The sequence below is a fragment of the Macaca thibetana genome, chromosome 10 (assembly GCF_024542745.1).
Source record: "Macaca thibetana thibetana isolate TM-01 chromosome 10, ASM2454274v1, whole genome shotgun sequence".
Lineage (NCBI taxonomy): Eukaryota > Metazoa > Chordata > Mammalia > Primates > Cercopithecidae > Macaca > Macaca thibetana.
Genome location: NC_065587.1, coordinates 6,318,942 through 6,344,505, shown reverse-complemented (window position 1 = coordinate 6,344,505; position 25,564 = coordinate 6,318,942). Strand labels below are relative to the sequence as shown.

The 25,564-nt window shown below is 47.8% G+C and overlaps 2 protein-coding genes across 2 annotated transcripts in view; both read right to left on the bottom strand.

The window, feature by feature from the left end:
* SULT4A1 (sulfotransferase family 4A member 1) overlaps nt 1-25,564 on the bottom strand; it is a 996,812-nt gene that overhangs the window by 633,533 nt on the left and 337,715 nt on the right. The window lies entirely within an intron of this gene.
* On the bottom strand, nt 10,595-16,190 carry RTL6 (retrotransposon Gag like 6). The gene is made up of 2 exons (XM_050806114.1): nt 16,005-16,190; nt 10,595-15,772 (listed from the first exon to the last, which is right to left on the bottom strand). The coding sequence occupies exon 2, from the start codon at nt 15,506-15,508 to the stop codon at nt 14,789-14,791; it is 720 nt and encodes a 239-aa protein (XP_050662071.1). The 5' UTR covers nt 15,509-15,772; nt 16,005-16,190; the 3' UTR covers nt 10,595-14,788.

The window sequence follows — 25,564 nt, the reverse complement described above, 5'->3', positions numbered from 1 at the left end:
CTCCAGGCCACTGGGGGAAAGGCAGGAAATCCTCCTAAGGTCCACGAAGGTCCATAGCTTCTGGGGAATAGAAACAGAAGATAGTTTTCATCTTAAGAAACTTGAGGACCAGGTGCAGTGACTCATGCCTGTAATCCCAGCGCTTTGGGAGGCCGAGGTGGGTGGATCATCTGAGGTCAGGATTTCGAGACCAGCCTGGCCAACATGGTGAAACCCCATCTCTACCAAAAGTACAAAAATTAGCCAGGCGTGGTGGTGGGCACCTGTAATCCCAGCTACTTGGGAGACAGAGGCAGGAGAACTGCTTGAACCCGGGAGGTAGAGGTTGCAGTGAGCCGAGATCACGCCATTGCACCCTAGCCTGGGCGACAAGAGAAAAACTCCATCTCGAAAAAAAAGAAAGAAAATAAATGAAACTTGAGGCTGGGCGTGATGGCTCACACCTGTAATCCCAGCACTTTGGGAGGCCTGGGTGTGAGGATTGCTTAAGGTCAGGAGTTTGAGACCAACCTGGGCAACACAGCAAGATCCCATCTGCATTTTTTTTTAACTACAAAGTAAGTTTGTTGGTGGTAATGTGATAGAATTTATTCCCAACATCTGATATTACTAACTTTTGGGTCCTTGAGATATGCAGATCCTCGTATGTAGCTGGCATAAATCCCATGATTTGAGCTCTCTTGTTTTGTGATTTCTTTCTGTTTCTTCCCACAAAGACCTGTAATGTACCTTCCATAAATGCATCCAGTAAATGGAGAAATAAAGTGGGACAAGAGCTGTATGTTCTTATCATCTACATGCTTTCCACACAAGATACATTTCTTTTTTTCTTTTTTCTTTTTGAGACAGTCTTGCCCTTATCACCCAGGCTGGAGTGCAGTGCATTGTTCAAGCTGTTTTTCTCATTCAGATACAAAAGTTTATTCTAGACTGCTCCAGGTAGCTGGCGTGCTAAGGGTAGCATTGTTCTGATACTACACTTTCCATGCCCTAAAAGCTCCCTTAGCACTGACGGCACCAGTGTTTTCTTTTCCTGTTTAGTAGTTTAATAGCTTTGCTGTTTGTGTTTTTCATAATTTAAGTGAATTATGTGTAACTAGTTTATTGAGGAACCTCAACTTGTTGAGACTATAAATAGATGCAATTTTATTTCTCCCCAACCCCAATCCATACAGGATCTGTTGAAGCCCTCTTTCCTGCTAGGTAGGAGGTCCCTTAATGACATCTTGGCCAGATTCCAAGGTTTTCTTCTCATTTTCATCTTTAGAACAGCCTCTTGGTGTTTAAGACTAAGCCCTGTCTATTTCTAAAGAATGCTCAGCTCAAACACAATTCAACGCTTGTGGTCAGAGTTCTCTGTGGCTCTGGTGGCTTGGAGGAGTGGGGAAGGTCCCTTCTGGACTCAACGAAACTGTTGCCCTCACCAGGCTGTGTTTATTCACGTGTTGGGACGGCTCAGAGAGGGCGCAGGGAGAGGGCCCTGGAAGGGCGGTGGCCTCTCCCACTTTCCCATCCACCGCTGAGCATGAGACTTCAGCTCCTGCCTGGGCCCTCCCAGGCGGCTCTGGTCCGTGATGTCACCTGCCCTCCTCTCCTGGCTGGCCCTGGCTGGTGGCGGTCACACCACAGTGCTCTGATGCATGCATTCTTGTGTGCTCCCCACCATGGGGATCCCACAACACCGTGGTTCCCTGTCTCATCCACCTTCCTGGGGGCAGCAGGCACCAGCAGGTGGGGATCCAGCTTCCATACATTCTGGAAACAGGAAGCTAAAGGGGTTGATGCTGACTCCCCTTGAATGGGAAACCTCCTCTCCTTCTGAGTCCCTTAATCCATGATTCATGGGATGAAGGCAGGTGGCGTGTCCACTGGCCAACCAGACATGACCAGAATGCACCTGTCCCTGTCTCAGAGGTGCCTTCAACCTACATGAAGTTCTCAAAGCCCTCTCTCCCCTAGCTTTCTCCCATGAAGGAGAAAACAGCACTTACCGCCAAGCCTCCATGGTAGCCCCCGGGCAGATCACTCCCACAGTCCCGTCTTCTGCACGTAAGGACTCACACCTGGTATGTTTTCTTGGGTTTTGGTTTCTGGAATTTTTTTTTTTTTTTTTTTTTTTTTTTGAGATGGAGTCTCACTCTGTCACCCAGGCTGGAATTTAGTGGCGTGATCTCGGCTCATTGCAGTGTCCACCTCCAAGGTTCAAGTGATTCTCCTGCCTCAGCCTCCCGAGTAGCTGGGATTACAGGCACCCACCACCACGTCCGGCTAATTTTTGTATTTTTAGTAGAGACAGGGTTTCTCCATGTTGGCCAAGCTGGTCTCGAACTCCTAGTCTCAAGTGATCCACCCACTTCGGCATCGCTAAGTGCTGGGATTACAGGCGTGAGCCACCGTGCCCGGCCAGAGCTGGTGTTTCTGACTCCTTCAGGGGACGTCCACAGTGCATGCTACTGAGCAGATGGAAGTCCTCCTCCAGCCAGTAACTCGGGGGCCCAGGCCTCCTCATTGCACGAACCTGTCGCCTTCGCTGCCTGTTTCCAAGGTCACCCTGCCCATTAGCTTGAATCCAGCCCGTGGGAGGGACAGGATCCCCACCGACATTCCATTGGCTAGAGTCTAAGCATGGAGCCACACCTTGTCATTGAGTGGGCAGAGAGATGTCATTGAGCTTTTTGCCCAGGAAGAAGAGAAAACGGGATTGATAAAGAACCAGTCTGTTTGTACAACATTTGGGTTCTGGGAGAATGGCAGGTCTAGGAATTTCCTTCAAGTGCGGTAGCTGATGGCCTGTGGACAGCATTCCAGGTTCAGAATACAGCCTGTTTACTGCATTGCGTTCTCAGCTTCAGGGCTGTAATTTGGGGCCAAAAGAAAAAGCCCAACTCAATATCCTGCTATATATGTATAACTAGAAAATACATCGCTTTTCTTGAAAGGTGGGCGGAGGCTTTGGCAGGTGTCCTGTGACAAAGATGGCTCTCGGAGAGCCACGGGTAAGTCACATGGGTTCTGCTGTTTCTGAAAATGCTGTGACCTGATCTGAGGGAGTTGGCAGTTTCTACTCGTTATTTTGTTGTGGTGGTGGTAGCTGGTGTGTAACCATCAGGTTTCTGTGAGCGCAGTAACATTTGAAATCCAGAAGTTTTGGGACACACGGAAGGGACCACTGAAAGAGGTGGTGAGGTGGTACCGCCCAGTGCACCAGGGCAAAGATCACAGAGCGAGGCTGGTGATGGGGCACAGGACAGGCCAGGGAAGCCCACTCAGAGCGTGAGCCAGCTCCCCAGCTCCCCAGCACCCATTAGCCTGCCCAGGCATGAGGAGTTCCCTTCACAGGCTAGGGCAGATGAAGAATGGGGTGAGGAAGGGGTAAAGCAGCCAGAGTTCCACAGAGGAAGGTGCGTGGGTTCCCTCCCCCTGGGCCCGCAGCAGAGCCCTCTGGACACCGAACTGAATGGGCCAGGTCAGGGCATCAGCAGGCCGGCTGCATGAGTCACCAGCAGTGATAACCAGCAGGGCAGTGCAAGCCTGCAGGGACCTCCTGCGGACCTCCACCAATGCCGTGAGAGAAGAAAATAAAATGACAAAATATCACAGTCATGAAAATACCATTATGTGCAAGAGGTATGGAAAATAATCAACTTTACAACTTATAAAAAATATTGAGATTTCAGGCCAGGCATGGTGCCTCACGCCTGTAATTCCAACACTTTGGGAGGCCGAGGCAGGTGGATCCCCTGAGGTCAGGAGTTTAACACCAGCCTGGCCAACATGGCGAAACCCTGCCTCTACTAAAAATACAAAAATTAGCTGGGCGCGGTGGCAGGCGTCTGTAATCCCAGCTACTTGGAAGGCTAAGGCAGGAGAATCGCTTGAATCCGGGAGGCGGAGGTTGCAGTGAGCTGAGATTGCGCCATTGCACTCTAGCCTGGGAGACAGAGTGAGACTCTGTCTCAAAAAAACAAAAAAAATTGAGATTTCAGGATGTGATGGTTTCCTCATTTGGGCTGCTCTAACAAGGCACCACAGACTAGGTGGCTTGAGCCACAAACATTTACTTCTCACAGTCCTGAAGGCTGAGAGGTTCAAGATAAAGGTGATGGCAGATTCAGTGTCTGGTGAGACCTGCTTCCACATTGCAGGCCGATGACCGATTGTCCTCTTGCTGTATCTATTCGTGAGGGTGCAACCCGCATGACCTCACCGCCTCTCAAAGGCCCCCCTCCTAAAGCCGTCCCATTGGAGGCTAGGATTTCAACACACAAATATTGAGGGAACACAAATATTCAGTCCACTGCAGGTGACAACATTGAAAAAAGTACCTTGGGCCAGGTGTGGTGGCTCATGCCTGTAATCCCAGTACTTTGAGAGGCCCAGGCAGGCAGATCACCTGAGGTCAGGAGTTTGAGACAAGCCTGGCCAGCATGGAGAAACCCCGTGTCTACTAAAAATACAAAGACTAGCTGGGCGTGGTGGCGGGCGCCTGTAGTCACATCTACTCAGGAGGCTGAGACAGGAGAATTGCTTCAACCCGGGAGGTGGAGGTTACAGTGAGCCAAGATCATACTACTGCACTCCAGCCTGGGTGACAAGAGCGAGAGTCCATCTCAAAAAAAAAAGAAAAGAAAAGAAAAGAATACCTTAATCAATATCTCTAATGTAAACGATGAGTAACCCATTTGGTTTAAAAAAAAAAAAAAAGCAAACTATTTTACATTTGCAATAGGAAACAGACATGCATATCAACAATCTTTGAAGAAATGACACCAATGTGGATAAAACTGCAAACTTTGTATGAAATAGGATTTGAAATAGGACATGAAATAGGATTTAAATGAACGGGGAGATGGCACTTGTTCCCACAGTAAATGACTGAGCATTGCAAAGATGTCTGTTTTTCAAAGAAGTTTATAGAATTGATTAAATGCTAATAAAAATTCTAATGTAATTATGTTTAATTCTAAAGTCTCTCTGGAATGATCCCAATTTGTAAGAATGTATGTGTGAGTGTGCATGTGTGTACATGTGTGTGTGCATGTCCATATTTGCAAATTAAAATAGACTAGAAAGGAATATGCAGAAATTGTAATATTTTCTGGGTGGTGGGAGTACAGATGATTTTTATTCTCCACATATTTTATAGTTTTAAAAGTATGTAATACCTACATATTACCATTATAATTCAATTAAATCAATAAATGCTAAACAATTCCATTCATCAGGAAATGTTAAATGAGGAAGGATGGATAAAACCATTGTGAGGTGGACCCTGGCTGTGGGTGGAAATGTGGGCTGCAGGGAGTCCATCCCACTGCACGAGAAGGTGGTGGTGGGGAGGGTGGAGGAGGGGTGCAAGCACAGGGCAGATTCCTAGAACAGAAAATTCTGGAAGCCCAGTCCTAATGATGGGGACATATGAGGGATGTGGAGGGGCCGGGGAGGAAGGGGAAGGTCAGGGGCTGATAGCATCTGTTCTTTCACCATCTCTACTTCTTATTTCATGGAGATGGCTTCCTCATTCCCCTTTTATGATTGTATTTATTTTATTATATTTTATTGAGACAGAGTCTCACTCTATCGCCCAGGCTAGTGCAATAGGAATATAAAATTGTGTCTATTTATATTCCCAACAAGTTGAGATTCCTCAATAAACTAGTTACACATAATTCACAACAGCTCACTGCAACCTCCACCTTCAGGGTTCAAGCAATTCTCCTGCCTCAGCCTCCTGAGTAGCTGGGATGACAGACACACACCACCACACCTGGCTAATTTTTGTGTTATTAGTACAGACGGGGTTTCCCCATGTTGGCCAGGCTGGTCTTGAACTCCTGACCTCAAGTGATCTGCCCACCTCGGCCTCCCAAAGTACTGGGATTACAGGCATGAGCCACCATGCCCACCCTCCTATAATGATTTTAAACAGAACTACTCTCAAGTCCTCTTCAGGTTGCTGTATCATCTCTATCCTGCAAGAATCTTCCTCTATGTGGTCTGGTGACTGTCGCAATGCTATTTTGTCCTGCATGCTTTGTTTGTTCCTGCAGCTGTCTCCTGTAGGGCATCTCTCCTTCCTGAACTGGGGTCTGTGTGTCTATGTGTTGTGGTCCCCCGGTTGTATCCACCCTGGTCCTCCAGTGCACACAGGGTCAAGGAGGCCTCTCTTCAGGGCACTGTGCACACCACTCATGCCATGCAGGATGGACCCTGGACTCATGTCAACGACTTGCTTCTGTCCCTGGCCATGGGTGAACCTTTTCTGGCCACAAACCCTGACAAGATTTCCAGCCCCCACCCGAGGGCAGACAGCACGTGGTTCCCAGTTATTGCTTGCATTTTAGTTTGGGGGAGATGTTTTCACTTCTGGTCCATATAAACATCCTTTCATTGTTTTCAAATGCTCCATTCATACATCTCTCGTGTGTGTCTGTGTGTGTGGTGTTATTCACTTCGAGAGCATGGACTTGAAGAGGGAGGTTTCTGTATAAACTCAATCATGATCCAGAAAATTGTCTTCAGCACTCCAAGCCAATTTTCTCATCTGTCAAGTGGGGTTGTTATGAGGATGAACTGAGAGAGATTCATCAGCAAGTAGCACAGTCGACCACACAGGGAACACCCATGGAGCCCACCGATTCTGCTTTCCGTTAGTGTTGGGAGCAGGATGAGGGTGTCACCCATCAGTCCTGGCAACAGCAGTGCTGGGGAAGTTCCACAAGTGACCTAAGAGGAGGTACAGGTGAAAGTCTAAATAAGGAAACAGCCGGGCGCAGCAGCTCACAACTGTAATCCCAGCACCTTAGAAGCCTGAGGCAGGTGGATTACTTGAGCCCAGGAATTACAGACCAGCCTGGGCAACATAGTGAGACTCTGTCTCTACACAAAAATTTTGCAAAGGAAAAGAGAGGAGAGGAGAGGAGAGGGGGAGGGAGGGGAGGGGAAGGGAGGGGAGGGTGGAAGGGAGAGGTAAGGGTAGGGGAGGAGGGAGGGGAAAACAAGGGAGGGAAGGAAGGGAAGGGAGGGAGGGAGGGAGGGAGGGAAGGAAGGGACTGTCGCCAGTAACCTTCCCTGGAGATCTGCCTAGGGGAAGGCTATGGAAAATGCTCTCAGGATGGACACATGTGGGACATGAGGCCAAGGACTGGCACTGGAGATGTCTGCAGTCTCCATGAGTTCCACGGAGAGCTCTGGATCCGGCTGGCTCTGCACAGTGGTCCCGCGTCCCCCAGGCCCAGGGTGAGCACTGCTACAGAAAGGAGGCTCGCATGGCCTTGGGTGAAGTGGCGCCTTCGCTCAAGGGCAAGGTTCAGAAGGGACCCCAGCCGAGCCCTCTCATGGCCAGCACTCCCAGGAGCAGGGGAACAGACCCTTTAGTCCTGGAAGGAAACCCAGATGGCCCAAGGCATCCATAGCAGGGGCAGACTATTGCAGTTAATTGGAAACTGATGATTCTGGTGGAAACCCAGTCAGTCTGTGGAATGAGCTGAAACATCCCTCAAACGACTAAACGTTCAGTGAGGCAGTCAAATAAAAACACAACATTAATCTTTCCTATGTATCAGCAACAATCTCTCGGTAACTATGAAGGAAGCCTGTGAGACTCGCCATAGGATCATACCGACAGCAGAAAACTACGCCCAAAGAATTGTTTATTGACCAGGATGCTTCTCACAGCATTGTTCTCTATGACGAAAATTGTCAACACACTTGCAAAGCAAAGGGATCATTTGGGTGAAGCATGGCCAGTCCAGAGATGGGATATTATGTACTTACAAATCCTATTCTCAAAGACCATGTCATGACCTCGGCAAGTTCTCATCACATATTAAGCATGTAGAATATTGTCCCATTCTGTAAGAAAGGAAAGTAAATAGGACAACACAGGTGTGCGGCTGGCTGGGGTCTCCGGCTCTGCTTGGTGGCCAGCTGCAATGTGACTGGTTGGCATGACATGGACCCAAGACTCCGGCTGTGCTCTGATGTGTGGTCCTTCTGCTCAGCCGCTAAACAGACACCCGGTAGCTTCTCCGCCGGGCTCTGGGCGAGGTGCTAGGGACACAGGTGACTCACACAGCAGCCCTGCCCTCTAGGAGCATAGTCTGTTGGGGGAGACAGACAGGCTCAGTAACGGCATAAGTCCATCACTTACTAGGTGTGAGCCTGAGGGTGTCAGGGCAGGAGCACAGCCACGGGACCCCTCGCCCGGCCTGGTTGCTCAGGAAGGGTCCTAAGAGGAGTAACACTGGATCCTTCTTAACAGAACAATAAGAGCAGTAGAAAGGAAGCCGTTAGGGAGGCCGGCTGCCCAGACCTGCAGCGGGCAGTGGTGGTGGGGACAGAGAGCCCGGCTGACCTGAGAGTCATTGAGGACCATGATGTCCAGGCACTGGAGCAGGTGTAGGAGAGAGGAGTAAGGCAAGAAAGATGCCCAGACGCCAAGCTGGGGATGCCCTGGATGGAGAAGAGGAGGCTCCCCAGAAAATCTCCACGGCCACAGGATGGAATTCCACCAGGCTGGGCCCATGGGAACACAAAGTGAGAGCAAGCGTCACAGAGCCAGAGAGTGGAGGCCCAGCTCTTACCTTATCTGTTCTCTTGCCTCAAAGGGGCCAGACAGTGGGATGGGGAGGGGGCTCAGCCCTAGACCCCCCATGTCAGGCAGAGACCTTGCAAGGCCAGGTCCTTGTAAACCTCTCAGATCAGCCACGTGGGGACAGGCAGGAGGGTACTATGTACACTCCAGGCCTTTCCATAGAGGAAGACACTGACTAGGCAATGGGCAAGCCAGGGGAGACCCTGATTTTCACTCCCATTCCCAAACCAGCCACCAGTCACAGAGCAGCACATGGGGGAAACCTCAGGGCAAGGCTTTCTGCAGGGTGGAAGGAGAGCCTTCCACTCGGCAGCACACAACTGCAGAGTCCCTACACAGAACCCCCCACGCTGCACCCTGCACACAACTCACCAAAGCGCTTATGCCTCTCCAGGCCCTGCACCTGTTACCAGGGTTTGGGGGAAACCGTAGAATGTTTTCAAGTTCATCTAGTAACAACAGCTAAGAAAGTCTGAAGGGGGAGAGTCCTACTAGATATGAATAGAAATTATAAAACCTGGCAGGGCGCAGTGGCTAACGCCTGTAATCCCAGCACTTTGGGAGGCTGAGGCGTGGATCACCGGAGGTCAGGAGTTCAAGACCAGCCTGGTCAACATGGCAAAACCCTGTCTCTACTAAAAATACAAAAGAATAAATAAATAAATAAATTAGCTGGAAGTGACAGCTGGTGCCTGTAATCCTAGCTACTCAGGGGCCTGAGACAGGAGAATCACTTGAACCCAGGAGGCAGAGGTTGCAGTGAGCCAAGATCATACCACTGGACTCCAGCCTGGGTGACAGAGACTCGGTCTCAAAAAAAAAAAAGAAAGAAAGAAATTATAAAACCCAAATCAGCTAAAATAGGGAAGTACCAGGCAAGACAAATGAATCAACTGAATAAACAGTGGGGAAGTTGGTTCTACTGTAGGTAAGATTTCCCCGTGTGCAAAGGAAAGAACACACGTGACCAAGGGAGAGAAATAATTTTTAATAAGTGGACTCAGGGTGTTTAAATCTTTGAAAGACAGTCTATTCAAAGCCTCCTCTCACATGACATGCCAAATTAATCCCAGAAATAACTGTGTATTAATCTAGAGGGGGAAGAAAGACCTGAAGTTTAAAGCGATGGAAGGAACAGTTGCTGATGTTTGCAGAACTGCCGATCCTTGTCTCTCTTTAGACCAGCAGTTCTCAAAGTGGGGCAAGAGCCTTTTGGAGGTCCACGAGGTAAAACCGTTTTCATAAGAATCCCAAAATATCACATGCTTTTTCCACGTCATCTCATGGGTGCAGTGGGGCTTTCAGAGGCGCCATGGCATATGCGCTCTTGCAGGTTAAGCACAGCAGGTAGGAGGCTCCCACTGTCTTCTATTCAGCCAGACCTTACAGGCATTTGCAAAAATGTCTTCTTCAATGCTTCTCCTCACTAATGTTTTGTTTTGGAAAATACAGTTTTTTAATTTAAAATGTTATTTGTGTTTTTGTTTTCCAAATAATTATTTTAAAACTTTGTTTAAATTTATAATATGGTAAATATTGTTGGATAAAACCTATGTAAGCAAAAGCTCTTTGAGGCCCTCAGTGAGTTTGGATAGTGCAAGGGGCCCCTGATACAAAATGTGTGAGAGCTGGCCTTGGCCTGTGGGCTCTGCAGTGCGGACTGCTGGATCCATGTGCGGGTCCCAGGGCGTTGCAGGTCCATCGGAGTAACTAATTCAACAAACGTGTACTGAGTACCTATCACGTGCCATGGATCCCAAGGCGTTGCAGATCCACTGGAGTAACTAATTTGACAAATGTGTACTGAGTACCTATCACGTGCCAGGCATCGTCATAGGTACTAGTGCTACGGCCATGAACAACACAGACAAACTCTACCTGCCTGCCTTGTGTTCTTGTCTAGCAGACACAGTGCTGTGGAGACAGATTGACTATGTCAAAATCTCAATAAGATAAAACACACACACTAAGTAAAAACCCAGAAACAGCTGCAGCAAATATGACACACACCAGGTTAATATCTTTAATATATACCGAGCTCATAGAAATTTATCAGACCCCAGAAGATAGAGCAAAGGACACTGACAATCCACAAAAGAGGAAATACAATCGCTTCACATGAAAGATGCTCAACTGGGCTAGAAATCAGTAAAATGCCAACTGAAACACAATGCTATGTTTTCATTATCAAATTAGCAAATATTTAGCCAGATGATAATGCCCAATACGGGCAAGATGGACATGTTTATCCTTGCTGGTGGCAGTGTAAGGGGATACAAATGTTTCTGGAATCCATTTTGTCAATATGCAGTAAAAGCCTCAAAGGTTTTCATATTCTTCAGTTCAAGAATCCCACCTCTGGGAGTCTACCCCAAAAAAATAACTTGACATTGGGAAACGGCCTGTGCACAGATATTCATCAATTTATAAATGAAAAATCAGTAACAGCATTAGTGATCGGCAACTGGCACGATGGTCCATCTAGTCGATGGAGGAGTACATAGCCACTCCAAAATAAAATATTTAGTAATCAGAAGGGGAGATGCCCCCGATATGCTAAAATAGCTGCACAGAACTGTATTATTACAGAAGACAGCAGCAAAACTATGTTAAAACAAAATGCAAAGAAACTATAGTTGGGGGGGAAAGCCTGAGAGACACCAAAATGTGATGTTTTACTTCCTTCTTTCCTCTACTTGCAAAAATTTATCTAACATGTGGTTTACATGGATAATGAGAAGACCTAGTAGGTTTGGTGCTTGTGTATGCAAAGGCATGAGGCACACGTAAGTGAGGAGCTGGGTTTCCCCCCATCTCTACCCCATCTGTGCTGGGCCGACTGCCACCCCACCCAACCTCAGGTCCCCAAGAGACAGTGACACGCGGGCTGTCTGCTCCACATGGAAGGCCATATACCCCAATCTTCTCCCCTACTCTGGGGAGCTTCTCCTGTTGGCCCAACAGTCTGCTCTTGCTTCTCTTCCCCAGGAGACCCACCTTGTGCCTACCTCTCTAAGTCCCTAAACCAGTGCTCTCCAAGCAGAGGTGCCATGAGCCTTACGGCTGTGGTTGTAGATGGAGGCGCCTCTGCTAGGATCTCTTCCCTCTTCCACCCAGAGCTCTGCCCCCAGTTGGTGGCTGCAGCATGGGCCCTTTTGTCCAGTCCCAGGGCTTGTTCCCTAAGTTAACCTCAGCACATGCCTAGCTCAACCCATATCTCTTCATTCCCCTACAGGCTGGAACTGCCAGGGTGGTGCCCACCCAAGGCAGCTCTGTCTGCCATGACAACAGGAGCTGGTCCTGCCACACTTTCTGGGTTTTGTTTTCCACTCCTCCTCACTGCTCAATACATACTTACCTGGGGCCAATGAAATAGGTCTTTGCTGTTTCCTAGAAGTCACCAAAATGTTTCAGGACATTAAGTTAGTCCCAGGGTCACACTATACTAGGCCACGGAGTCGCCCCTTCACTAACTTCCATCTCCAGTGATGCCCTGGTATGCAATGAAGCTTACTTACCAGAGGGGTACCATGTGGACCAGAGAGCAGTCACAATACAGTCCAAAGATGTCACAACCATGGAAAAGAGAACTTGCCTTCACATGCGCTGTTGAACACTACTGCCTGTCCGTTTTACCAATCGATACCTGTTCTCCTAAAATTTAGATAAATTATAACCCCAAAATATGTACAAAGCACTCCCTTCCCCCACTTTGTTCTTCAGCCTGATCCCCGGTCAGAGGTCTCCCTCTGGGGCTGCGCCTCATCCTCCTTAGCTGGAGACTAAGGTATCTTCCACTAAAGCCACCACGGGTCCTCACCTCTCCAATGTGGGCTTCTTCCAAGTTCAAGTTGAAGGGCAAGCCCCGACCTCTCTCATCTGCTCCATGTTCCCAAGTGCAGGGAGCTATCAAGAAGGTCCTAAGCGCACACCAGTACTCCTCCCAAGCCCGCACACATAAGCACCGAGAGAAAAAACACAAATCACCAGCCAAACAAAGGTGGGGCAGCTGCTTGGATCGGGTGCCCATAGGCAGAGGACCCGGCTGCAGGTGTGGACACGGAGTGTGGACGGTCTTTCCTAGGCAGCTCTGGGGTGTGGGGCAGCACAAGCCTGACACAGACATGGTATGGCTTTTAACAAGCCACTTGGGTAGAGCCAGGGCTGGCGACACGGCAGAGTTCCCACCCTGCTTCCATGCTGGGCTGGGCCACATGGAAACCTTCCAGATGCCTTTTCCCAGGTGCCACTGTACCCCTTCACTTGGGGGCACCTCTGCCTGGCAGGTACTAGTCTTACCAATATAGCTGCTGGAGACAGAACAGAACTGGGCACAAAGAGAAAGTAATCTGTACACCTCCCATTCATGGAATGGTGGCCCCACTGTGTCCTCCCTCCGTCCATACTTAAAGAGCACCATGGTCCCACCTGAACAGCCTTGGCTGGAGTCCAGGGGAACCTAAAGCCTGTATTCAGGCAGTTGTTCAGCAGGGCAATTGGGCTAACAGAGTTGATGATGAGTGGGTGGCAGTAGCCTGCGGACCCCAGCAACCACTGAATGTCCTTGCCCTTGCAAGGCAGCGGTTCTTCAGAATCGCAGTCACTTTTCCCAGCATCATCAAAACTCTTAAGAAGCCAGGTCCAAGGACCCAACCTCTGGGGTCCCAAGACACATACATGTCTTTAGGTGGGTGCGGAGGTTGTCCTTCTGCAGTCAAGCCAGGACCCTTCAGACAGGGGCAGATGAGCCCAGGATAAGAATCCCTACGGTCCAGGAGGTCATGTCAATATGTTTCATTTGGCATTGAAATATGGCGGAACAGCTCAGTCCAAAGGGCATGGCCAAACTCAGCCACAAAATGATTTCTTGGTCACCCCTCTGTGAGGAAGGACCAGGTCCTTCAGAAGCAGGACATGCATGCCAGTGCTGCATTGTCACCACACTAAGACGACGACAGTCCACAGCTCTTTGCTTTTACATATGCCACCAAGACCCTGGCTGGGTTGCCAGAGGCAGACACTCCCCGGCCTTAAGTGCTTAAGGATGTTTCCCAAAGGGAGTCTGTTTTCTCTTGGACAAAGGCAGCCCATCTGATTGCCCAGGCATGGGAAGGACATGCTACAAGGTGCCTTTGGAGACCCACAGATGGTGTGTGGGTAGCTGCAGGGCTGCAGTGAAGGCCACATGGCACCTGAATGGAGATGGGAACGGGTCTCAAGCTGGGCAAGGCTTGAGACAGTGACAGGGTGCAGAAGCAGGAGTGACTGAGCATCAGCCGATGTGGCACTGCCCATGGAGATTCTGGGCAGCAAAGGGAGTCACTGGTATCCACCCTCAGCCTGCTATGGCCCTCAGGTGCAAGTGTGCTGGAACCTGCAGCCTGATAGACTTGACCAGTGGCTGAGAGTCCACCATGACCTTATTTAGCAGGCAAGTTCCAGATTCCCCTAACTTCTGGCTCGATCAGAACACCAGAAGCTGAAGCCAGGCATTAACAGAGACGCAACACGGGTCCTTCCCAGTGAGAGCAGTGGGGCCTCCCAGACTGCATACTCACATGCAGAGTGGAACCTGGCCCCTGGAAATGGTAGAACTACACTCCTAGCAGTGACCACTCGACCACTACAGCACGGATGAGGCCCTGCCTGCTGCACTGGGCCCTGGCAGGGCTGGCAGGCATCTTGGGTGGGAAGCCAGACTCCCTCTCCAGGTACACCCATCAAGCCACCAGCCTGGCCAAACTGGCATCTTTCTGTCCAGAGCTCATCAACAGGAACTGGGCAACCAGGTGGGGAGCCGCCAAAGGAGCTTGGAGAGGGCAGAGTAGGAGCCTCCATGAACCAAGTCAGGCTGGGAGGGGTCAGCCCTCGTGGTTTGTCAACGTGCGGCAGAGTCCCTGTGCCTAAGCAGCAGAGCGGTAGTCATTGAAACAGCCCGGGATGCCAGCAAGAGGGAGGCGAGCATGCAGTGAGCGATAGGTACAAAGCTAGCACATAAGAGGAAGCGCAGCAAGGTGGGCAACCAGGGCGCCAGGAGGGATGGAAGGAAGATCTCCTTGGGGAACACATCTGGAGAGGCAAGAAGGGAGGTCTTCAAACAGGGGCGATGCTGTCCTATGGGCATTTCTTCTACACAGCAAAGAGCGTATGCTACCTGGGTGGCTGCAGACGCTACCAAGTGGTGCCGGATTCTTAAAGATTCCGTGCTCGGGCAGGCAGGGCTGGCGCTGGACTAGTCCCGTTGGAAGCTGGATGCACTGGGCAAGGCCCCGTGCCCGCAGCGGCCAGCTGACGGCAGAGCATCTGCCTCTCTCGCACGGCCCTGTTAGAGGCAGAAGTCTTCCTGATTTGGGCGCGCCGCGCATGCCGGAGCGGAGACTTGTAGGTTCTCCGCAACTCTGCCAGGAACCCCTGATAGTTGTTGCGCAAGGGGCTGTCAGGTTGCATGTGCGGGATAGCCCACTTCTCCGCCTCCCCAGTCAGTCGAGACACAAGGAAGGCCACGCGCTCGGCCTCACCCGGGAAGCGGGAGGCCTGGAAGATCATGAATCTGTCCATCTGCATCAGGAACCCCGCCAACTGGCCTGGGTCCCCGGAAAAGGGCTCGGGCAGAGAGGTTGGAGGTGTGGTCATGGGTCGAGTCCCGTTTGAAGTAATTGCAGAGATGGGCGGGGTGATCTGCAGAGCCCCCGGGATCCGCGCCCTGGTGCGTAACAAGGTCAGCTCTGCCATCACGCTCTCCAGCATGTTGGTGAGATTGGCCTTCTCTGCCCGCAGGGTGGAGGCCTCCCGCCTCAGCGCTGAGTTGGTGAGGCGCAGGGAGGTCAGGGTGTCAATAACATCATCCATCTGGGCGTTCGGAGACGCTGCCGAGGCCGGGCTTTCAGCTTTGGACGTCTGCGGCTGCACCATGCTGGCCAGAGGTCAGCCACGGACTGAGATCCGCGGGTGGGCCAAGGGGGTGTGGTGACCAGGTGGGCCCCTGTAGAAATGGCGGCGGCGTGGGGTGCACAACGCGAGGGCGCTGCGAGACCCCCAAGCTGAGGGCCCAAGAGAGGGGCACGCGTGCCAGGCGGGGGGCAGGCCCTGGGGACTTCAGCCCCGGTCCCACGCGGCTCCTTTACTGCAGACTTCGCGGGCTACGGAGCCGGACGGGCGGCTGGACCTCTCTGGGCCCTGGAGGATTAAGAAAAGATGTTTTTAAGGTTTCAATTGCGACTAGCGGGCAGGACGGTGAGAGGCGGCGTGGAGGGCCCGCGCGTGGGTGGCGAGGCTGCACAAAGCCCCGCGGCGCCCGCCCCGCGCCCGCCCGGGGGAGAACAAAGGGGTCTGCTCCTCCGCGGTCGCGGGCCTGGGGGCCACCACAGTGGCCGGGCCGGGCCGGGCAGTGGGCCGGGGACGCGCGTACCTGGGGTCTCGCGGTTCCTCCGCGGCTCCGTCCGCCGCCGGCCGTGACCAAGATGGCCCGCGCGGGGGACGCGGCCAGGCCGATGAGTCACCGCGCGGCCCTCGGAGAACTGCTTCCCGGTCAGCGCAGCCGGGCGACGGCGCTGGCGATGGCGGCGGGCGGCCTCCGGCAGGTGCAGGGCCCGGGGCCGGGGCGGGGCCGGGGTCGCGGCAGAGGGCGGGTCACCGCGCGGCCTTTGTGCGGGCGGGGCCGGCGCGGTAGCGGCGGCGGGCGGGCCTCAGGCGGGCCCCACTGGTTGCCATGGAGACCGCCTGCTCCCGCGCGTTTCGGGATGGCCGTAGCCCCGCCTCCGGAAGTGACGCACAAAGTCCCCGCCTCCCCCAGCTCGGGCCGTCGCTGCGAGTCCTTCCCAGCTGCCAATCAGGGAAGATTGTGGTTGCTGAGGCGTCTTCATTAGGGCGGGTTCCTGGTGTTCTCTCAGCCATTCCTCCCAAGAGGGCTTGCAAGGCTCTTTCTGTGGTTGTCATTGGGGTTTTTTTTTTTGATAATTTACCGTTCTTCTTATTGTGATTTTTTTTTTTTTTTTTGAGACGGAGTCTCGCTCTGTCGCCTAGGCTGGAGTGCAGTGGTGCGATCTCGACTCACTGCAACCTCTGCCTCCCGGGTTCAAGCGATTCTTCTGCCTCAGCCAGCCAAGTAGCTGGGATTACAGGCACGTGCTGCCACGCCCGGCTAATTTTTGTATTTTTAGTAGAGATGGGGTTTCACCATGTTGCCCTGGCCGGTCTCGAACTCGTGACCTCAGGGGATCCACCTGCCTTGGCCTCCCAAAGTTCTGGGATTACAGGCCTGAGCCACCGCGTCAGACCCTTATTGTGATTTCAATATAAATGTAATGTAACAAATGATGTCAGAGAAGTAAAACTTTATACTACTCAGACTCCCTCCACCTAACGATAGCAAATAGTAATACATATATATATAATGTACATATATGTGTGTGTGTGTGTATATATATATTACTTTTTTAAGGCAAGGTCTCACTTTGTTGCACAGGCTGGAGTGCAGTAGCACCATCATAGCTCCCTCCACCTAGAACCCTGTGCTCAAGTCATCCTCCCACCTCAGCCTCCCCAGCAGCTGGGACCACAGGAAGAGGCCAGCACACCCAGCTAAGCAAATAGTAATATTTCTGTAGTTCCATCCAGTCATTTTTCTATGATATGTTCTACAAAATATTAATTTTTATGAGTATTTTGTAACCATAATAGCACATTGAACTTTGAGCATTTTCCTATTAAAGATAGTTCAGAAGCTTGATTTTCAGTTAATGCCTGTGGTCCATGGAAATCCTGTTCCACAACGTGTTTAGCCATACCCTTTTTGATAGATCCTTATCTTGTTTACCATTCTAAAGTTTTATAAACTACACTTGTATATAAATCCCCACCCCTTTCTCTGCTGGGTTCCCCAGGGTAAATACCAAGGAGTGAAGATACCTGGCTGATAAGGTTTGGCTCTGTCTCCACCCAAATCTCATCTTGAGTCCTAACTCCCACAATTCCCACATCATGGGAGGAACCTGGTGGGAGGTGATTGAATTATGTGGGTGGGTCTTTCCTGTGCTCTTCTTGTGACAGTGAGTCTCAAGAGATCTGATGGTTTTAAAAAGGGAAGTTTCCCTGCACAAGTTCTCTCTTTGCCTGCTGCCATACATATAAGACCTGACTTGCTCCTCCATGTCTTTCACCATCTGCCATGATTGTGAGCCTCCCCAGTCACACAGAACTGTAAGTCCAGTAAACCTCTTTCTTTTGTAAATGGCCCAGTCTCGGGTATGTTTTTATCAGTAGCGTGAAAACAGACTAATACACTGGCCAAAGGGTAAGAACTGTTTGATTCTGGGTCTGGATTTCCAGCTTGACCTAGGTGATCCTTCTGCATGGTCAGTTTCAAACTGGCATGGCTGGAGAGAAAAGATACTGAGAAATAAAAATAAACATTTAAGCCCCCCAACGAACTGAACAGACGCCTCTTGGCCAGGGGACCCCAGAGAAACCTGGGAAGCCAAGTTCCTGGCCATGATGGAATGGGAGGTTGGACACACCTCATTAACTGCCCCCCCTCCATAACCAATAACCACCATTAGGCTTTTTTCCCTAAGGGTTAAACAGAAACAAGCCCCTTTGAAAGACTTCAGCATTGATACCAACCAACCATCTGACACTGCCCCTCCCTTTTTGTGGCACACAACAACTGACCAGCATTCTTTCCTGGTAAGAGACCACCAACCCTAGAGTGGTTCTGGCCAGGCTGTGGAGGATGTGCAGTGAAAGCTTTTGTATCCTCTGATTCACCTTTTAACGTTAAAGGGCTGAAAACTCCACCCTCAGATCATGCTAACACTGCCATTTTTTGTAGATGCTACCCATGAAGGGGCATGAAGCTCAGTTGCACATGTGCATATTTCTCTTCTCATAAATATTTATGACTCCTCCTGTAGCTTATTGAATATGTATATTTGGCCACCCTGTTCAACATAAATTCCTGTCTTACTCTTCCAACCCTTGAAGTGCCTGTTTATGGCTCTGGCCAGAGGCTACACTTCCCAGCCTATTCAAATGGCCACTCTGCAGGATGCAACCTTTTATGAGAAATAAAACTCTCCTTTCCAGGTTTATGAACTTCATCATTCTTCAGTTAACAATACCCAGCAAGAGCTGGATTCACTCAGACCTACAGTTTCCACTCAAGATAATTAGGGCATGAGGATGTTGTTACTGAGCAAGTGGTCTTGCTGCCTGATGCACACAGAAGCCAATAAATATGGCACCAGCTTTTGAGAAAAGAAAAGCTTTATTGCAAAGCTGACCAGCAAGGAGAGAGGAGGTGGGCTCAAATCCATCTCCCTGATTTGAGGCGTGGGGCAAGTTTTAAGGGATCAGGTGGCAAGAGAAAGTATTTAGGAATGCTGGCTTTCCAGGGTCTGATTGGAGGGCTTCAAATTTGACCATATGTGGTAATGTATGTTAAAGTAGATTTTAGCCCCAGACCTTCCAGGCCGATGGACCCCCTTGCTTGTGAATGAGTTCTGGTGTTCAAGTTCTGGTCATGTCCCAGTCTTCTTGGTTCTAAGGGGAGGAATCATTGGTTCTGGGTGTTGTTAGAGGTCAAAGCTTTTGTTATGGCACATGCCCAGGCTACATGACTTGCAGTTTTGGGCTCTGTTCTACCTAAAAGGCAGCTTGACATTTTGTTATCAACAGGGTAGGCCCAGTTTGGGCTGGTCCCACAACTACAGTATCAGAACTTGGAAAGGATACTTGTACCCCAGTGTGCATGAAGCAAGAGGGAAATAAGGAAGACTGTGTCCTTAAACTTCTTCCATGAGATCTTCCAAATCAGATGGGGGCAGGAGCTGTGTTAACCTTGACTGAAGTCAATGACTTCAAAAACAGAAATGAGCCTGCAGCCTTCTATCCCTCCAAGTTCTTCTAAATACACAGAGGAATGCCATCCACTCCTTGGAGTCACTCCATCTGTCTCTCTGTCTCTCTAGGCCCCTGGATATTGTGCAAATGAGTGAAGTGTCTGCCACAATTCCAAGTGTGGTTGACAACATAAATCTTAAATTCCCAGGTGCATTGAATATAAAGGTGCACCCCAATTTCAGAAATTATAAAACATTTAAAGAAATAAATAATTTATCTGTATTTCACTTTACTTCCAAGGGGAAATTAGATGGCAGCCCATAAAAATAGAGCAAAATAAAAATTAATGGAATTTTAAAAATAAAAACAGGAGAAGAATATGTGACTGCTCATCCAGATGAAGCTATGATTCATGCCCTGAGGCGCCTGTCTGGGCTGTGAACACAGAACAATAAAATATGCAAAGAAACTATTGAAAGGATATAAGTGGGCTGAAAAAGATAAACAAGATAAACTTCACAATGGTCCAGAAACACAAACTTCTGAGTACTGACATGGGCCTGCCGGGCTCTGGACCTGAGACATAATAGGGACCCAAGGCTGGGAACACAGCCAGGCTTCCTATTTGAAGCCAGGGGATGGGGGACAGAGGAGTCACCCTATGTCAGAAAAAAAGTCTGAAAAATTGGATTCAGTCATTTCATGGGGGCGGGGTGTGACAGTTTATGTGAAAGTGTGGCCCTGGGGCAAAGGAGAACACAGATACAATGTCATTAATCTCCTGCCCCCTGGTTTAACAAATAGACCAAGAGGGTCAGGATTCCAAACCACCAATAAAATATACACATATATATTATATACATATATGTATATATGATATATGTGTATGTGTGTGTATATATAATATACATATATGTGTGTATATATATGTTTCTTTACCACAGACCAGGCATCACAGAGCCACCTGAAACTGCTAGATGGGGAAAGGGAGTACCAAGAGAGAAACAGAGACAAAGTCTTTCAACACAAAATGATCCTGAGATTCAAAACTCTGAAGCCCACAAAGACATCTTATGCTAAGAATAATAGTAAAGAAAAATCAATAATTATAATGTGAATTAACTCCAGAGGAAATTAAAATAATAAACAGTCTGAAAAAAAGACTTTAAAGTAAGTGTTTTTGGGATGCTCAGTGAGAACAAGGAAGGAATAATATTTGTGAAAAGAACAGAGTGGGGCTGGGTGCGGTGGCTCATGCCTGTAATCCCAGCACTTTGGGAGTCCGAGGCGGGCGGATCACAAGGTCAGAGATCGAGACCATCCTGGCTCACACGGTGAAACCCTGTCTCTACTAAAAATACAAAAAATTAGCCAGGCGTGGTAGCGGGTGCCTGTAGTCCCAGCTACTCGGGAGGCTGAGGCAGAAGAATGGCTTGAACCCGGGAGGCGGAGCTTGCAGTGAGCAGACATCACGCCACTATACTCCAGTATGGGCGACAGAGCAAGACTCTGTCTCAAAAAAATAACAACAAAAAAGGTACTTTTTCACAGGTACCTGATCTTGGTACAGTACGGCTTTTTCTCCACACTCTGTTCTTAAAAAACTTTTATGTTTCAAAGAACATATCAAGAAAGCCAAAAGACACCAACCCACAGAATGGAAGAAAATATTTGCAAACTATGTATCTGATGAGAGTCTAATATTCAGAGTGTATAAAGAACTCCTACAACTCAATAATAAAAAGATATCCTAATAAAAATGAGCAAAGGAGTTGAATAGACATTTCTTTAAAGAAGATATATGAATGACCAATAAGCACATAAAAAAATGCTCAATATCATAAACCATCAAGGAAATATAAATCAAAACCACAATAAGATGTCACTTCACACCCCCACCCCCATATTGCCATAACCTAAAAGACAGACAATAACAAATGTTGGTGAATGTGTTGAAAAGTTGGAAACCTCATACATTGCTGGTGGGAATGTAAAATAGTGCAGCTACTATGGAACATAATTTGGCAATTCCTCAAAAAGTTAAACCACTCCTAGGTGTATGCTTAGGTACATTGAAAACATATATCCACACAAAAATTTGTTATGTTCATACAAGCATTATTCCTAATAGCTTCCCCCTCCCACAAAAAGGCACCAACCCACATGTCCATCAGTTGATAAATGGACCAATAAAATGTGGTATCACCATACAATGGAATATTAGCAAGCTATAAAAGGAATAATATACCGATACATACTAAAATATGAATGGACCTTGAAAGCATTGTGCTAAGTGAAAGAAGTCAAGAATAAAGCCACATGTTGTATAATTTTTATTTATATAAAATGTCCAGAATAGGCAAATCCATAGAGACAGAAAGTTGAGCAGTGATTGCCAGGGTCTGAGAAGAAGGAAGGAAGGAGAATGACTGCTAATGAGTATTGGATTTCTTTTGAGTGATGAATTGTTCTAGAATTAATATTAATGGCTGCACAACATTGTGGCTATACTAAAAACTACTAAGTTTATTTAAAATGTTATGGTATGTGAATTATATTTTTGAAAAAATTCAATGGCCATTTATGATCAAAACTCACATAAAAATGAGAATAAATGGGAACTTCCTCAACTTGATAGGAAGTATCTATAAATACCCTATAACTGATATTATACTTAACGGCCAAAGACAAAGTGCTTTCCTCCTAAGATGGAAAACCAGCTAATGATGTCCACTCCCACTATTCTCATTCAACATAGTACTGGCAGTTGTAGCCAATGCAATAAGGCAAGAAAAGGAAATAAAATATATACAGATTGAAAATAAGAAATAAACTGTCCCTATTTTCAGAGGCATAATTGTGTATGTAGAAAATCCCAAGGAATCCATACAACGAACAAACATAAAAACTTCCTACAACTAATAAGTTCAGCAAGGTTGCAGAATACAATATGAACATGCAAAAATCCATTGTATTTATATAAACTAGCAATGAACACATGTACAGAAAAGTTAAAAATACAGTACCATCGGCCAGGCACGGTGGCTCATGCCTGTAATCCCAGCACTTTGGGAGGCCGAGGCAGGTGGATCACCTGAAGTCAGGAGTTCAAGGCCAGCCTGGCCAATATGGTGAAACCCCATCTCTACTAAAAATACAAAAATTAGCCAGGTATGGTGGTATTGCTTGAACCTGGGAGGTGGAGGTTGCAGTGAGTCGAGATCAATGCTACTGCACTCCAGGCTGGGCAACAGTGAGACTATTTCTAAAAAAAAAAAAAAACAAAACAAAACATAATATCATTTACAATAACTCAAAAAAAACCACTCAGATGCAAATCTAACAAACTAGGTACAGGACTTACATGCAGAAAACAACAACAAAAAAAACTGATGAAAGAAATCAGAAGACCTAAATAGAGACACAGTGTGTCATGGACGGCGCTATGGTTTGGATATGATTTGTTTGGCTCTGCCAAGTCTCCTGTTGAAATTTGATCCTGCTTTTGGAGTTGGGGCCTGATGTGAGGTGTTTGGGTCCCCGGGGGTGGATCCCTCATGAGTGGCTTGGTGCCATTCTCACAGTGGTGAGTTCCACCGTTACTTCCCACAAGGACTGGTTGCTATAAGAGCCTGGCGTCTTTCTCCCCACTCTCTCTTGCTTTCCTTCTCACCATGTGATCTGCACATGCCAGCCCTTCTTCACCTTCCGCCAAGAGCGGAAGCAGCCTGCGCCCCTCACCAGAAGCAAATGCTAGTGTCATGCTTCTTGTACAGCCTGCCAGAACCATGAGCCAAACAAACCTTTTTACTTTATACACCACCCAGCCTCGGGTGTTCCTTTATAGCAACACAAACAGACTAAGACAGATGGGAAGAATCAACATAGTAAAGATGTCAGTGGGCCGAGCGAGGTGACTGACACCGGTAATCCCAGCATTTTGGGAGGCCAAGGCAGGTGGATCACTTGAGGTCAGGAGTTCGAGACCAGCCTGGCCAACATGGCAAAACCCCATCTCTACTGAAAATAAAAATTAGCTGGGCATGGTGGTGGGTGCCTGTAGTCCCAGCTACTCAGGAAGCTGAGGCAGGAGAATCGCTTGAACCCAGGAGGCAGAGGTTGCAGTGAGCCGAGATCATGCTGCTGCACTCCAGCCTGGGTGACAGAGTGAGACTCTGTCTCTCTCTCTCACACACACACACACACACACACACAAAGTCAGTTATCCTCTAATCCTCCAAGTTGATGTGAAAGTTTAAAGTAACATCTGCCAAAGTCCAAGCAAGACTTTGTGTAGCTATAGAGAAGATTATTCTAATATGTATATGGAAAGGCAAAAGAAATGGAATAGGTAAAATGATTTTTAAAAAGAAAAATAAAATAGGAGGTATTAGTCTATCCAATTTCAAGACATTACGTAGCTACAATAATCAAGACTATGTTATGTTGATGGAGGGATTGACGCAAAGATCAATGAAATAGAAAACTCAGAAATAAACTCACACACATATGCCCAACTGATTTTTTACAAAGTTACAAAAGCAATTTAATTAAAGGAAGACAGTCTTTTCAATACATGGTGTTGGAGCAATTAAACATCCATAGGTTTAAAAAAGAAGAACTTCTATCTGAGTCTCACATTTATAAAAATTATCTCAAAATGGATCACAGACTTAAATGCAAAACATAAAGCTATAAAACTATATCTATGGGATAAATTATATATCTGGGATGAAATCTTTAGGATGTAGGGCTAGGCAAAGAATTTTTAGACTTAATATCAAAAGCAAGATCCATAAAAGGAAAAATTAATAAATTGGACTCTATCACAATTTAAAACTTCTGCTATGTGAAAGAGGATGAAAATACAAGCTAGAGACTAAGAGAAAAATTTTTGCAAATCAGATGTCCCTCAAAGGACTAGTATCTAGAATGTATAAAGAACTCTCAAACTCCACAGTAAAGTAACAAACATCCAATTATAAAATGAGCAAAAGACGTTGAACTAGCATTTCACCAAAGAAGAGATACAAATGGCAAGTGAGCCCATGGAAAGGTAGTTAACGCCATTAGCCATTAGGAAAATGAAAATTAAAATCATAATGAAATATCACCATGCACATCTAAGAATGGCTAAAATGAAAAATAGTAACAATCCCTAAAGCAGGCAAAGATGCAGAGAAAGTGGATACATTGCTAATGGGAATGCAAAGTGGTACAGCCACTCTGGAAAACAGTCTGGCAGTTTCTTAAAACAAAACAAAACAAAACAAACAAAAACTAAGCGGGCAACTACCGTACAACTCAGCAATTGCACTCCTGGGTATTTATCCCAGAGAAACGGAAAATTATGTTCACACCAAAAACAGTACACAAATGTTTATACCAACTACATGGCCCAAGCCTGCAAGCAACCTAGACATTAATGATTAGAAAAACTATGATATATCATTACCATGGAATACTACTCAACAAAAGAAGGAACAAACTTTTTATACAGGCAACAAATGAGATGAGTTTGTAGAGAATTATGCTGAGTGAAAACTGTCAATCCCAGCCGGGTGCAGTGGCTGATGCCTGTAATCCCAGCACTTTGGGAGGCTGAGGTGGGCGGATCACCTGAGGTCAGGAATTCGAGACCAGCCAGGCCAACATGGCGAAACCCCGTCTCTACTAAAAATACAACAATTAACCGGATATTATGGCACATGCCTGTAATCCCAGTTATTCGAGAGGCTGAGGCAGGAGAATCACTTGATCAATCAATAAAATGCTAGTCCCAAAAGATATGATTCCCCTTTTAAAAATTTTAGATCCAGGATGCAAATGTACCTGTGTGTTACATGGATATATTGTATGTAACATTCTTGAAGTTACAAAATGACAGATTAGTGGTTGCCAGGCCTTAAGGAGGGGGTTGGGGCAGAGGAAAAGTGGGTGTGACTCTACAAGAGCAACAGGCAGCCCTTCTGGTGTCATGACTACATCAATGTCAAGATCCTGGCTGTGATATTGCACTATAATTTTGCAAGATGTAACAACCAGGGGAAATTGAGTAAAGGGTATGATGGATCTTCCCATATTATTTCTCAACAACTGCATGTGAACCTACAATAATCTTGAAACAAA